The sequence below is a fragment of the Heptranchias perlo genome, chromosome 1 (genome assembly GCF_035084215.1).
Source record: "Heptranchias perlo isolate sHepPer1 chromosome 1, sHepPer1.hap1, whole genome shotgun sequence".
Lineage (NCBI taxonomy): Eukaryota > Metazoa > Chordata > Chondrichthyes > Hexanchiformes > Hexanchidae > Heptranchias > Heptranchias perlo.
In genome coordinates this window covers 49,259,690-49,273,173 of record NC_090325.1, presented here as the reverse complement: position 1 = coordinate 49,273,173, position 13,484 = coordinate 49,259,690, and the positions used below count along the sequence as shown (strand labels likewise).

The following is a 13,484-nucleotide window of genomic DNA, read 5'->3' as shown; positions in this document are numbered from 1 at the left end:
CCAGTTCTACCTTTGCTTCTCTCTGATTGTGTTATTAAATGAGTGTACCTTTGCTAATCTTAGGTATGCATTTATCCTGTATGTTCCTCAGTATATCTTTCAAGACATTATTTTAAATCAGAATATCACTCGTTGTCACATCTGCTTAATCTGAAATGTTTCAATCGTAATAAATAGCATCTATTCATCTGTAAATTCATTCTTTTAATTGTGTTTTCCCCCAGAACTAACTCAACTAAGCGCTAGAGGGCCCATATCTAACTAAGCTGTTCAGTAATTCTGTGTATGTTACTTTAAAATGTAAGTTCCAGCAGTCGGTCCGATTTATCTGCTCCAAGAAAGCAAATTGTTACAAAATTATCTCCTAGCCTTGAAGCAGGAACTAACAATACAACTTGGTAAGTAACATTTTGCAAAGAGAAATCCACATGGGAAATTCTTAAATCTGTTTTAGTTGCTGAAGATATTTATTATTCAAGCAACGAAAAAGTTCAGCTAAGTACAAAACATTTTAGTGTTCTTTCTGTTACGTAATTACGACACCAACAACAACAAAACAGCTTAAAGTTTTTTTTCCGGCAGACATTACCGTTAGAAAGACGTGAGAAAACACGAGAGGGAAAGTCAAAATGAGGAGGATCACTTTGTTGCTGTTTCTCTTCTACTTTCTTCAAATAGCGTGGTTTGAAGGTAAGGCGGACTTCTCCGTTTGTATTTGACTTCATGCAGGATGCAAGATTTAAATTTTGTCCCAAACAAGATAACACAAATTTGCAATCTAGAACTGCAACAGAAAACATTGCTGGTCGTAATGGAGTCAAGTGCCACCGGTGAAGATGAAGAACTGTATATGGTATTAATGGCCAATTGCAAGATTGTAATGTGATTAGGGAATAAACTAAAAAATCTGTTCGATTAAAGCCTCATAATGGTTGCCCACAGAATTGCTTTAACGGGTATCAAGGTGAACCATTTAATGCACCTATCCAAATTTATTTTAAGAAACAAATGTTGTCTCTCTGTTCCTGCACCCCCTTTAAAATTGTACCATTTAGTTTATATTGCCTCTGAATCTTTCTCCCAAAACGTATCACTTCACACTTCTCTGCATTAAATTTCATCTGCCATGTGTCTGCCCATTTCACCAGTCTGTCTATGTCCTCCTGAGATCTGCTACTATCCTCCTCACTGTTTACTACATTTCCAAGTTTTGTGTCATCTGCAAACTTTGAAATTATACCCTGTGTACCCAAGTCCAAGTCATTAATATATATCAATAGCAGCATTGGTCTGAATACCGACCCCTGGGGGACACCACTGTACAATTACCACCAGTCTAAAAAACAACCGTTCACTACTACTCTCAGCTTTCAACTCTCTGCTTTCTGTCTCTAAGCCAATTTCATATAATTCACATGCAATTTTCAATACTTTGAAGTAAATGTTAATCTTCAATTTTTCTCTCAACTTTCTCTCCTGAATACACTGGGGCCAATTTTCCTGACTTTCCTCTCAGAGAACAACATTTCTCCAGGTCCTAAGGTCAGAAAGGGGGAGCGGAGACCTATTATGTCAGCCTTTGCTCCCTTTGTTACCCAGATTTCATGGGCTTCCAGGAGGGGATGGAGCTGGACTTGTGCATTATTGCTCTCCTTACCTCAACAACTTGCTGAAAATGACAACACTTCTTCTATTGAAAATTCAAGTGCAAATGTCAGTAGAACCTGGTATTCAAACAGATCCCTTAGTTGGGACCTTAATGTCCTAGCTTTGTAGCCAGAAAGTATGTAAGTTCAAATTAATTTGTTATCTAACATTATACTTTGGTTACATTTTTACAAACCTGTAGAATTATAAACTAGCTCATCTGGGCATTGTTATTTGATGATGTTTACAGAACAAACAATTTTAACATAAAAAATCATTTGCAAATTTAAGAAAATAAGAAAGCATGAAATTTGAAACTGCCATTCGGTCCATCAAGCCTATTCCTTCAGAATATAGGTACGTTGTAATATTACAAAAAGTTAATAATTGAGAATGCATATTTTTGAACCAACATATATGTTTAATGCTTCAAACATTTCTCCTTGATGTATATTTTAATTTATGCCTTTTTAAATTTTATTTTGTTACATATTCTAGGCTTCAACATCAAGAACGTCCGTCTAGATAAATGTATCCATGCAAACAATGAGAACAATAAAATATCTCTCACCGAGTGTAACCCAGATTCCGAAAACCAGCAGTGGAGATGGGATTCCCGCATAAACTCCATAGTCAGCCTTAAAACCAAGCAGTGTCTGACAGTTCATAAAGCCAATGAATTCGGAGCTGTGAAACTGGAACCCTGTGGCAGTGGTCAACCTCAGGCATGGAGGTGCAGCAAACGAGGCCATTTAACCCTTGAAGGCTTCAGCTTGCATCTCAGTGTAAAGCACAAGATGAACAAAGTGCACGTCTCACATGAGAAAGGCAAATTAAGCAAGTGGCGAACCCTGAAAGATAAAATCATCTGTACTGAGGCTAATCATATTTGGCAGCATGAAGGTACTCCAGAGGTTTTGATCTCCCAACCACTTGTGGTGGCAAGTAAAATTTAGATATTGGCAGCATTCAGGCCAACCATAGGAATAACATAGAAAACCACATCTTCATCCAACCAACAATCGCTTGCACATCTTCATTTAATGTACAGATGTTTTTCAGTTGCAACTAATACTAGAAGAGGAATAGTCACTTTTGCTTCTTTTTCCACTAATAAGCTTGCTACAGATTTCTGTTGTGTGTTCAAATTAAATTTTAGATTTTCAGCAAGCCAAAGAATTCCAACCTAACCATTAGACATCATGACATTCAAATTGTTTCCTTTTCTGTGCTCTAGACAATACCCAAAGCTTTATATATGATTACTGATAACACTTATTATTCAATTATATTTTAGAAGAATTTTAACTGGGATTAAAAAAAGATTTGTTTTAAGTTTTGTGGAGAAGGGATCTGTCTGCAATTTTTACATCACTTGGAAAGTTTCTGGGGATAGGGCTTACTAACAATAAGTACTTTGTGTATGGCCAGTCTTGTGGGAAAGTTTCTAAAGTTCACCTTAGAAAAGATTATTTATTTCAAAAAAATAAAACTCACAACATTCATGATTTAATTTGCTTTCAGGTTCTTAATTTTTTTAAAAACTACCTCACATGTTTTTTCATTTGACTGTGAGGAGACAGAACTTATGTACATCATGGCCCTTAAAATCCATGGCCCTTCCAGCAGACTCCTGCTGTGACTATGTTGGGGTCAGAAATTACGTTGGGGATTCCGGATGGCCCGTTGGGGTGGAACCACTGCCCGCCCCCAACATGCCTATTGTCATAGCAGGGGTACTGCCTACATTGGGATTTCCTGTATTCGTGGCACTCAGTGGGATCAGGTGAAGTGCTGGCGGAGGCATGCCTCGTCAACAACCGGTGTTTTGAGGATCTAGCTCAGGATTTTGGTCTGGACTTCCAAAGAGGAGGAGTATTTTTTTAAAAATTAAAAGCGACCTTTTCTGGAGAGAACACAGGTTGAAATGAAAGCAGTTAAGGGAAAAGGCCATCTTGAGCATTCTATGGGGGGAAGGCAGACAAGGAGGATGGCCACCTCGGAGGGCTCTGTGGGTCATTGATGGTGAAGGATCAGTGGCAATATATGTCCAATTCAGGATAGCATGTATCTTGAGGGGAACTTAGAGATGATGGCGTTTCCAGAATGTTGCCGCACTTGTCCTTCTTGGCAGTAAAGGTTGTATGGCTGGCGGGTTCCTGGAACCTCTGGAGGCACGTTCAAACAATATGTCAGTAACAGCTAAAACCGTATGCACTGATGCTGTGGCCACCACCACCTGTCTGCTTTCTGACAACTCCTGAATCTTTTGAGGAGCCTGGCTAGAGAGGAAACTTGTATGGTCTCCTTGAGGAAAGGACGCTCATATGACTCATCCTCTGCTAAGCTTTCGGGATTGGGCCTTCCAGCTGGGTGCCTTGTGATCTGCATGAGCGCAGTCTGTAGGGTGTTTCTGATATGAAGCCCGTCGTCACTGCATCTTCTGTATCCAGCAGTGATAGACTTCTGTAACTGGGTGCCCAAGGTCTTGATGATGCCAGAACTCTGTGCCCTGCATGGTCTCTCACTGCTTTAGGGCTTGCCTGCAGAGGGCCATAAAGATGCCACACTTTCTGCATTTGAGTACATCTATCCCTCAGGACTGCAGTAATTAAAAACAGGAAGTGAAATATATTATAGATGGATAGTGGATTACTGGTGCTGACAGAGGTAGTTTTTTCATGTCATCATTGACTAAATGTTCTCTTTTCTATACATGTACATATGTTGAGATTTCTTCTTCATAGTTTAAATTTGTTACCAGTGTAATCAGTCTAGTCTCAATGAAAAACAAGTATGCTGTGGATATTTTGCATTTGATTTTTGTTTGGAGGCTACTAAAGCCTCTGCTGCTTTATTAGACTCACTTTCTTTGTTCTCCTCTGTTGTTGCTATGGAGAAAGCACATTCTCATGAAGCATTTCTCCAATGAGCACCCTCTGCTGATTAACAACAAAGTTCTGTTTAACCCTGTGATGGCTGCACTAGCATTTTTCAAGTGAAGAACATTTCAGTAGTAGCCCTTTTTAAAATAAATTCTACTTTATAATCTTTGGCAACAGTAAACCACAGATTAAATTCTAGATACTATATTAAAAGGAAAATACTCTGAGTGAAAACTACTCAAGTGTTATTCAACAGAAACTTGAAGTTTAAAATACAGTATGGCATGACTTACAGTTTAAGATATTACAAGGAGTTCATTATAACTTGCTGCCATTTCTTCATTATTTCCTCCTGGTTCTAAAGTTATTCTGAGTGACTTTCTTCTACTGTGCCAGATTAAGTTATATTTGTGGGTCTGTAGCTGAGTTTGCTGAACAGCTCTAATACCATTATACCATCTAGTTTTCACAGTCTTATATGTAGAATGACATTAATTTAAAACAAATTGAACTTTTTCACTGTCAAATTAATTAAATGAGGCTTGTTTCTAAACCTAACAGTTATTTTCCAGTTTCTAAATTAAAAGTCCCTCAAAGACAATTCAGTTTTTTCAAATACTGTTTCCAGGACACTTGAGCCTAAATTCAAAAATTTGCAACAAGTATCTGTTTACGAATTAGCACTGAAAAATACACCCCATGCCGAGAACTTGGAAGGTGTGAATTGGGGAACTGACTAAAACAGTTAGCAAAAGTGTACGTGATGGAATTGTCCAGGTTTCCGGGTCACATCAGGAGAACTTTGGAGTATATAAAAAAAAACAAATACTGTAATTCTGAAATAAAAACAGGACGTGTGGACTGACCTGTTGTGCATTTCCTGTTTTTATTTTAGAGCTATCTTTGGATTGTGGGATCCGAATGGTCAAAATAATATATTTTCAAATATTGAGGGATGCTTGCGACCCATTTATGTGTTTATGTTTAATTATCTAAGATGAGAAAATACCATCAGGCCCATAGGTGCATCCTCCCCCTAGGTCCTTCGGCCGATTTCATGCCCGTACACCGACCACCCTTTCCCCACCTCCTGGGAGAGGCAAAAAGCAGAGGCCAATTCAAGAATGCTGTTTTGAAAATTCCTCTCTGACTCCACATGAACGAGGAGGCAAGCCCCAGGAGATCCCTAATCCACATGGTTATTTTTCAGAATATTTTACTCTAGCCTTCCATATGCAGTGATAATCTCATCTATTTGTGACAAAGGAGTTGATTTTAACTTTTAACTTCAATGAATCCCCAGTCATTAAATCTATTCATCTCATGTTTGCTTGTTACTTTTTATTTAAATGTTATTTTTGGTTAACTTTTATGCTCATCAAGGTGAGTGATGTCAGTGTTCAAAAGTAGATCATTTTTCTACATTTGGACCCGTGTCACCATCAGCCAATTCTGATTGGGTGTAGTTTGGGTTGGATGCAGAGTAAATTTCCTACTTTTCTCTATCAATGTGCCTTAATGCTACTATATCCGAGTGAATTTTCCAAGGTCTAGTTTATGTCAAATTAAAAAATTGATAATATGAAAAACATACCTGTTGTTATTTTGGATCTGAACACTAAGTCATATTTCACTGAGGCTGATTTTTGTCTCACTGCTACTCTGTTTTATTGACAGGAAGTAGGAATGGGGCGGTAGTAAGATGTAAATCGCTTTCCGCGACCGGTGGGCACCACAGGGACTGGAGTGCATCCTGGACAAGAATAATAAGATTTTAATTTGAACTTGTTTTGGTTTTTCTTTTGGATTTTTGCACATATATAAAAAAAAAGAAAAAAAAAGATGTAAATCGCAGAAAAAATCTTCCCGCCAACTTACTGCCATCTTTGCACCAGCTGCAATTTTGGAGAAGGCCTTGAAAAAGCCAGCGCTCCCACCCGAAACAGGTGGAAGCCTCGTTAATATATTTAAAGCAGGGTTCTAAGACCTAATTAGGACCCTGATGCAATTTTGGTCTTCCACTGGGTGGAATGCACATTGCACGCCCTACACCCAGTGGACCTGAACATAGAATGGCCTAACCAGTGGTCGTTAAATGGACAGTTGGAACTCGCTCTGAAACCATTAAAGGTCAGTCTTTTAAATGATTTTAGTGGCCAGAAGGAGTGTGAATGCTCCTACTGGCCCCACAAAGATTATCACTCCCGTTGCCAATTCCTCCATGCCCCCTCCCCTTAAGGTGTGTCTGCCGGCTGCATTCCATGGAGGAACCACTGGATTTCTGGCCCCCCCCATCCCCTAACCCAATCGGTGAGCTGTCTGTCAGTAGCTCACCAATTTTGTTGTAATGAGGCCCAATCAGCAAAATCGATCAAGCCTATTGCTGGCCGCATCGAGCAGCCGGTGCAATCCCTCTGCTCGTCCAATGTTTACTCTGTGGTAAACAATCATCCCATCAGCCATTTTAGTTCTAACACTTTGAAAAACAAAGTAGTTTTGAGTGTAAAGCACCGCCTTGGTGCAGTCGGAGAGTAAAATCGGACAGGGAGGATTGCATACCCGTAATGGAGACTGCCCGATTTTCCATCTATTTAAATGAATGGGAATGCAATCCTCCCCACCTATTTTTGCTCTCTGTGCTATGCCCAAGTGGTTCTTTAAGCCCAGGAAGTAAAGATAAAAATCTATTCTTAAGACATCTGCCTTGGGTCACTGTTCATGGAATCTGATGTTTACTGTCTTCATTTCAGGTAATCATATTGATGTTTCGGAAGCCCAGGCAGAAAATGTTGAAAAATCAACAAACATCCCTATGACTAATGTCTCTGACTCTTCCTTCCCTACTTTTGAAAATATCACGTTACCTAAAGAAAATGATAAAACAGTGAGGTTCAAATTCATTGAAGGTAAGACAGAATGATTTGCTTTCAGAAAATGGCGTTTATATTTAGACACAAAGGCCCTGAAAATCTGTGGGTCAGATAGCGCACTTTCAGTGTAGATTGGCTGGGAGTGCAGCGGAAACGGTGGAAAATCAGTTGGGACCTGGATCCGCAGAGGTAACGAGTTTCCAATGGGACCTGTTTGGGTCCAACCCTTTACCCACCCCAAACATAGCCCATGATGTAGCTGAGGCCGGGCTGGGGGCTGGGAATTTCCTCAGCCCCACCTCTCTAACACCGAGAGACCTGGTTGTCAGGATGTACCTGGTGTACAGGTCGGCTGAGCAGCAGATGTGTTGCCTATCCAGGTCTCCAGACTGGAGTCCTGGCCTGGAAAACCCCTGGCAACAGGATCATTGCCTAATCGGATTGGCCATCCTATAAAGTGGGGGGGGTTGGATTCCAACTGTGTACCAGCACATATTGGGGGGCCTGCCAGCAATCTCCGCCAATCAGCCCACCCAGATTCATGTTTTCCACCCACCACCCCTGGCAGGTGCCCAAAGTGGCACAAGCATCCACCCCTGCCATGTTGATAAGGTGACCACCCTTAACCCTGGGTATTCCAGTGGGGTCAGAGGCACAGGTTACCAGTACTCGTTCCGCTGCACTTCCACCGGCAGAACACGCCATGTAAATTCAGGGCCAATGCATTTATGGCTTTTTAAAAATGGTGCCTATGTAATTGTGGGAACAGAAGTGCCTTCAATAATTCTAGTATTATAGATGTTCTGCTTCACAAATATTCAGAGGCCAGTCGTCCTGTGTTGCCTTGCCTACTTCCTAGTGGCATTGACGTAGGTTTATGAGTAGGGCTGGTGTCTGTCCCCTCAACTGTGAAAGGTGATCAGTCTATGAGAGGGGGGGAAAAAGAAAGAAAATAAATGATGAAAAAAGTTACAAAAATTGTAAATAGAGAGAAAGGTAGAGAAGTGAGCAATAAACTAGGAAAATATAAAACAAAGTGACAAAAAAAACTGATGCAAAATTAAAGCACATACAGTATGAAATTAGTGTATAGATACATTAAAACTGAAATAAAAATAATAAATAAAAATGACAAAATTGGAAAATATCTGATCCTGTTTAGATGAGACGATAGTGTCTTCCCACACACATAGCACATTCCTCCATCGACTCTGTCATGTCTTGCCCCACACTTCCTGTTCCTAATCACCACTTCTTGCTTTCCCCTCTAATTGTCTGGCTGCACGACTGCTACCAGAGCAGTCACCCAGGTTCATGTTTTCCACCCCCTCTTCCCTGAGATCATTATCAACATTGCACTGAATAAAATAATTTAGCTAGAGGGATATGGATAGAGGAACAAAATCAAATGGACTAGTTATAAAAGGGAAACGACTAAAGTAAAGGTGGGGGCAGCTTAGACACAAAAAATGGGAAAAGGAACAGTGTTTAAAAAAAGCAAAAAAAAAAGATTAAAATGCATGAATTGAAAGTGTGAGATATAAATTTCAGGAAATGGAAGCAATTATTTTATAGGAAGATCTAGGGGGTTAGATTCAATAACCCCCAAATCCGGGCGCGGGGGTCACCTTGCACGATTAACCCGTGCCTGGTCGTTGTGCTGCAGGTAGTGCATGAGATTCGTGCTGCCTGGACATTTACCTGATTCTGGCAAACAGCCAGGCCTAACTGCGATATTGAATGGCTTCTCATCAGCAGGGGAGCCCCGATATCGTGTGAGTGGCTTGCATATCTTAAAGGTAGCCTGCATCTCTTAAAGGCAGCCTGCACCACATATTTGCAAAATATAAGATATGGGTCCTCACGGAGTCTGAACGGAAATCAGACATTGCAGACATGAAACTCAGATACAGGTCCCGTCCCTAATGTTTACAAACTGTTGAGTTATGTTAAAACATTGAATAAAGGTTGCACACTACTAAATCCCACATCCTGCAATCTGTATGCCAGACCTCACCAATCTGCTGATCTGAGTTTGTACTGGGCCTGGGAGAGAGCGTGCACCAAGGTTCTCTGATGATGCTCTAGAGGCCTTGGTGCAAGAGATGGACAGAAGGAGGGGCATCCTATATCCGCAAGGGGGCAAGAGGCCCTCTAGACATATGCTGAAGAGGCAGTAGGGTACAAAGTCAATGCCAAGCACATAGCACCACGAAAATGGATGCAGTGCAGGAAGAAGTTCAATGCTTTGACACGAGTGGTCAAGGTGAGTGAGGTCAACTGTCAAGTGGTATCTCCTACCAACTGCACCACTAGCCGCATCCACTACACCCCCCCATCACCCACATACCAACAAACTCTTTCAATCATTACTCAACTCTTCTGATCAGATGCTTCCTTTCACCCTTACACATTACCACTGTTGCAAGCTGCAGACCCACAACTCACAGGTCACACACACTGGCAGCTATTCAAACATGACAAATACATCACCCAAACATCCTACAGGACACTCACTGAAACACACATAACAGGAGGAAGCAAGTGGCAGTGGCATTTAGCCCCTCGCGTCTATTCCGCCATTCAATGAGATCATGGTTGATCTGTGACCTAACTCCTTATACCCACCATAGCCCCATATCCCGTAATACCTCTGGTTAACAAAAATCTATCAGTTTCAGATTTAAAATTAACAATTGAGCTAGAATCAACTGCCGTTTGCGGAAGAGAGTTCCAAACTTCTACCACCCTTTGCGTGTAGAAGCGTTTCCTAACTTCACTCCTGCAGGTCCTGGTTCTAAGTTTTACTAGTCCTAGTATTCAAGTATAGGAGACCTCCAAAAACAGGTACAAATGCATCAGCAGCCAGAAGCAATAATCCAGCAACTAACCTGTTAATCCTGTATGGTCCCTTTAAATAGCACTGGTGGGGGGTCCTCCAGGTCGTCTACGACCTGTTCAGCTGTGCGTGGTTAAGACAGTGCGTTAGCTGGAACGGTGAGTTCCAAAATTGTATTTGTCCCTTTAAATCAGCGTTGCACACTGATCTAACGCATATTCTCCTTACTTTACCTGGTACCGGCGTTTGTTATCTGCGCATGCATAAAAGTCTTTACCAAGATGGTGTCCGGCGCATGTCACGCTAGAAGCATGCGCGCGCATTCCGGACGCCATTTTGGGACCTTAGGAGGCTGCCTAGCGCCTAAATAACGGGTGCTACACGGCCGAATATATAGCCCCTAGACTTAGTAGCATTAACAGAAACCTGGCTACAAACTGGACAAGAATGAAAAATAAATATAACAGGATATAATATACTTAGGAGGGATAGAAAAGATAAGAATGGAGGCAGAGTGGCAACATTGATAAAAGAGGGAATAGATGCTGTAGAGAGGGATGATGTAGATGAGGAAGGAGTAGAGACAGAATCAATATGGTTGGAGCTCAAAGATTTAAAAAAAGGGCTTGTTACATTAGTAGGGATGTATTACAGTCCTCCAAATTGTGGGAAGGAAATGGAAGAGGAAATCTGCAGTCAGATTAGAGAGATGCATATGAATAACAAAATTATTTAATTATCCACGTTGATTGGGACAGAGCGGGAGCCAATGGAGAAAGTGAATAGAATTCTTAAAGTATGTACTGGGCTCCTTCATCAAGCAGTATGTTAGTAGGTTCGGTGCTGTGGAAGAGCAGAAAGATTTGGGATATAGGTTCACAGGACATTGGGGTACTGGTCCTCAGGTTGAAAAGGCTGTTTTAAAAAAAGCTAATGGAATTCTAGATTTTATCATAAGAGGTATGGACTATAAAAGCCAAGAGGTAACAATGAGCCTATATAAACCTTAAATTTTATCATAAGAGGTATGGACTATAAAAGCCAAGAGGTAATAATGAGCCTATATAAACCTTAAATGAGATCTCAGTTACAATACTGTGTGCGGTATTGGGCTCCATACCATAGGAAGGATATTGAGGCTCCAGACAGCATACAATGCAGATTTACTGGAATGCTGCCTGGTATGATGAAATAAATATACAAAGAAAGACTTGAAAAATTGGGGCTTTTTTTATTAGAACAATACAGATTATGGGATGTTATGATGGAAGTGCTTAAAATTATGATAGGATGGGAAAAGATAGATAAAAGTAGACTGTTTCCAGTAATTGAGGGGCAATAGATACAAGATTAAAAGTAAGAGATTTAGAGTAGGGGACAGGAGAAACATCTTTACACAGAGTTGTGAGGCTGTGGAATTCACAGCCAGGGTTAGTGGTTGAGGCAGAAACAATGCCAACCTTAGGTTGGATAGTTGGATGAAGGAAAAAGAGTTGAAGAGATATGTGAACAGGATGGGTAAATGTGATTAGGACTTACTGCTTGTGTGGATTGGTTGGGCCGAATGGCCTGTTTCCATGTTGTAACCTCTGTATTTTTATGTAAATGATTTAGACATCTATGTTTGAAGTGACAATCCTACGTTACATTTTGTACTTTTCATTTAGTATTTTAGCTTTAAATAGACAATTGTAATAGAAATTTTGATTTATCTTTTTCTGAACTCTCACTTTCTGATCTGCAAAACTGTCATGAATAAGATTAAAAAATAATTTGTTCACATATGATCAGATTTCCCTGAAAATTAATGACGGTTCAGGTTGTTGTCTATTGATTGGATACTCTCCTCAGAGATTGTCTCATACTACACTTGTTAATCAATTGATATTGTTTCCTATAACCTATTAGATAGAATGCTCCTAAAATTATGTATGGATTACTTACATAATGTATCTCTGTCCTTTAAGGAACTACTTGGAAAATTGCCATGCTGATTATGGGTGCGATAGCTTTGATTCTAGGACTAATTATACTGACAGTGAACATCATTCATAATAAGTAAGTGTAAACATTAATGGTGCGCTTTATTATTGAAGAGTATCCTTTGCACTTTGCATAAATAGTGATTTGAATTAAAGACTAATATCAAACCTATGTCATTAGTTTGTCTACCGGTTAAATGTCTCTATGTTAACGATACTGCAACATCTCAGCAAAAGTTGGTGCAGTCTATCCCTAACTATTGTTGTTCAACCACAATTCTAAGCAGCATGACTGGCCAAATTTGAGCTTGTCTTCTAAAATAGTTAATCTCAAAAAACAACAACAACTTGAATTTATAAAGCGCCTTTAAGATAGCAAAACTTCCCAAAGAGCTTCACAGGAGCATTATCAAACAACATTTGACATTGAGCCACATAAGGAGATATTAGGACTGATGCCCAAAAGCTTGGTCAAAGAGGTAGGTTTTAAGGAGCGTCTTAAAGGAGAATATAGGAACATAGGAACAGCAGTAGGCCATTCAGCCCCTCGTGCCTGTTCCGCCATTTGAAAAGATCATGGCTGATCTGTGATCTAACTCCATATACCTGCCTTTGGCCCATATCCCTTAATACCTTTGGTTGCCAAAAAGCTATCTATCTCAGATTTAAATTTAGCAATTGAGCTAGTATCAATTGCCATTTGCGGAAGAGAGTTCCAAACTTCTACAACCCTTTGTGTGTAGAAATGTTTTCTAATCTCGCTCCTGAAAGGTCTGGCTCTAATTTTTAGACTGTGCCCCCTACTCCTAAAATCCCCAACCAGCGGAAATAGTTTCTCTCTATCCACCCTATCTGTTCTCCTTAATATCTTATAAACTTCGATCAGATCACCCCTTAACCTTCAAAACTCTAGAGAATACAACCCCAATTTGTGTAACCTCTCCTCGTAACTTAACCCTGAAGTCCGGGTATCATTCGAGTAAACCTACGCTGCACTCCCTCCAAGGCCAATATGTCCTTCCGAAGGTGCAGTGCCCAGAATTGCTCACAATTCTCCAGGTGCGGTCTAACCAGGGTTTTGTATAGCTGCAGCATAACTTCTGCCCCCTTGTACTCTAGTCCTCTAGATATAAAGGCCAGCATTCCATTAGACTTATTGATTATTTTCTGCACCTGTTCATGACACTTCAATGATCTATGTATCTGAACCCCAAGGTCCCTTTGGACATCCACTGTTTTTAACTTTTTACCATTTAGAAAC

General features: G+C 40.3%; 1 protein-coding gene across 1 annotated transcript in view; it reads left to right on the top strand.

Annotated features, from left to right (window-relative positions):
* The first annotated feature begins 309 nt into the window (after positions 1–309).
* si:dkey-245n4.2 (uncharacterized) overlaps positions 310–13,484 on the top strand; it is a 40,525-nt gene continuing 27,350 nt past the window's right edge. The window contains exons 1-5 of the mRNA XM_067993374.1: positions 310–398; positions 583–690; positions 2,146–2,550; positions 7,283–7,438; positions 12,209–12,299. Coding sequence (XP_067849475.1) covers positions 630–690; positions 2,146–2,550; positions 7,283–7,438; positions 12,209–12,299 — 713 coding nt within the window. The 5' untranslated portion in view covers positions 310–398; positions 583–629. The remainder of the gene's footprint in view (positions 399–582; positions 691–2,145; positions 2,551–7,282; positions 7,439–12,208; positions 12,300–13,484) is intronic.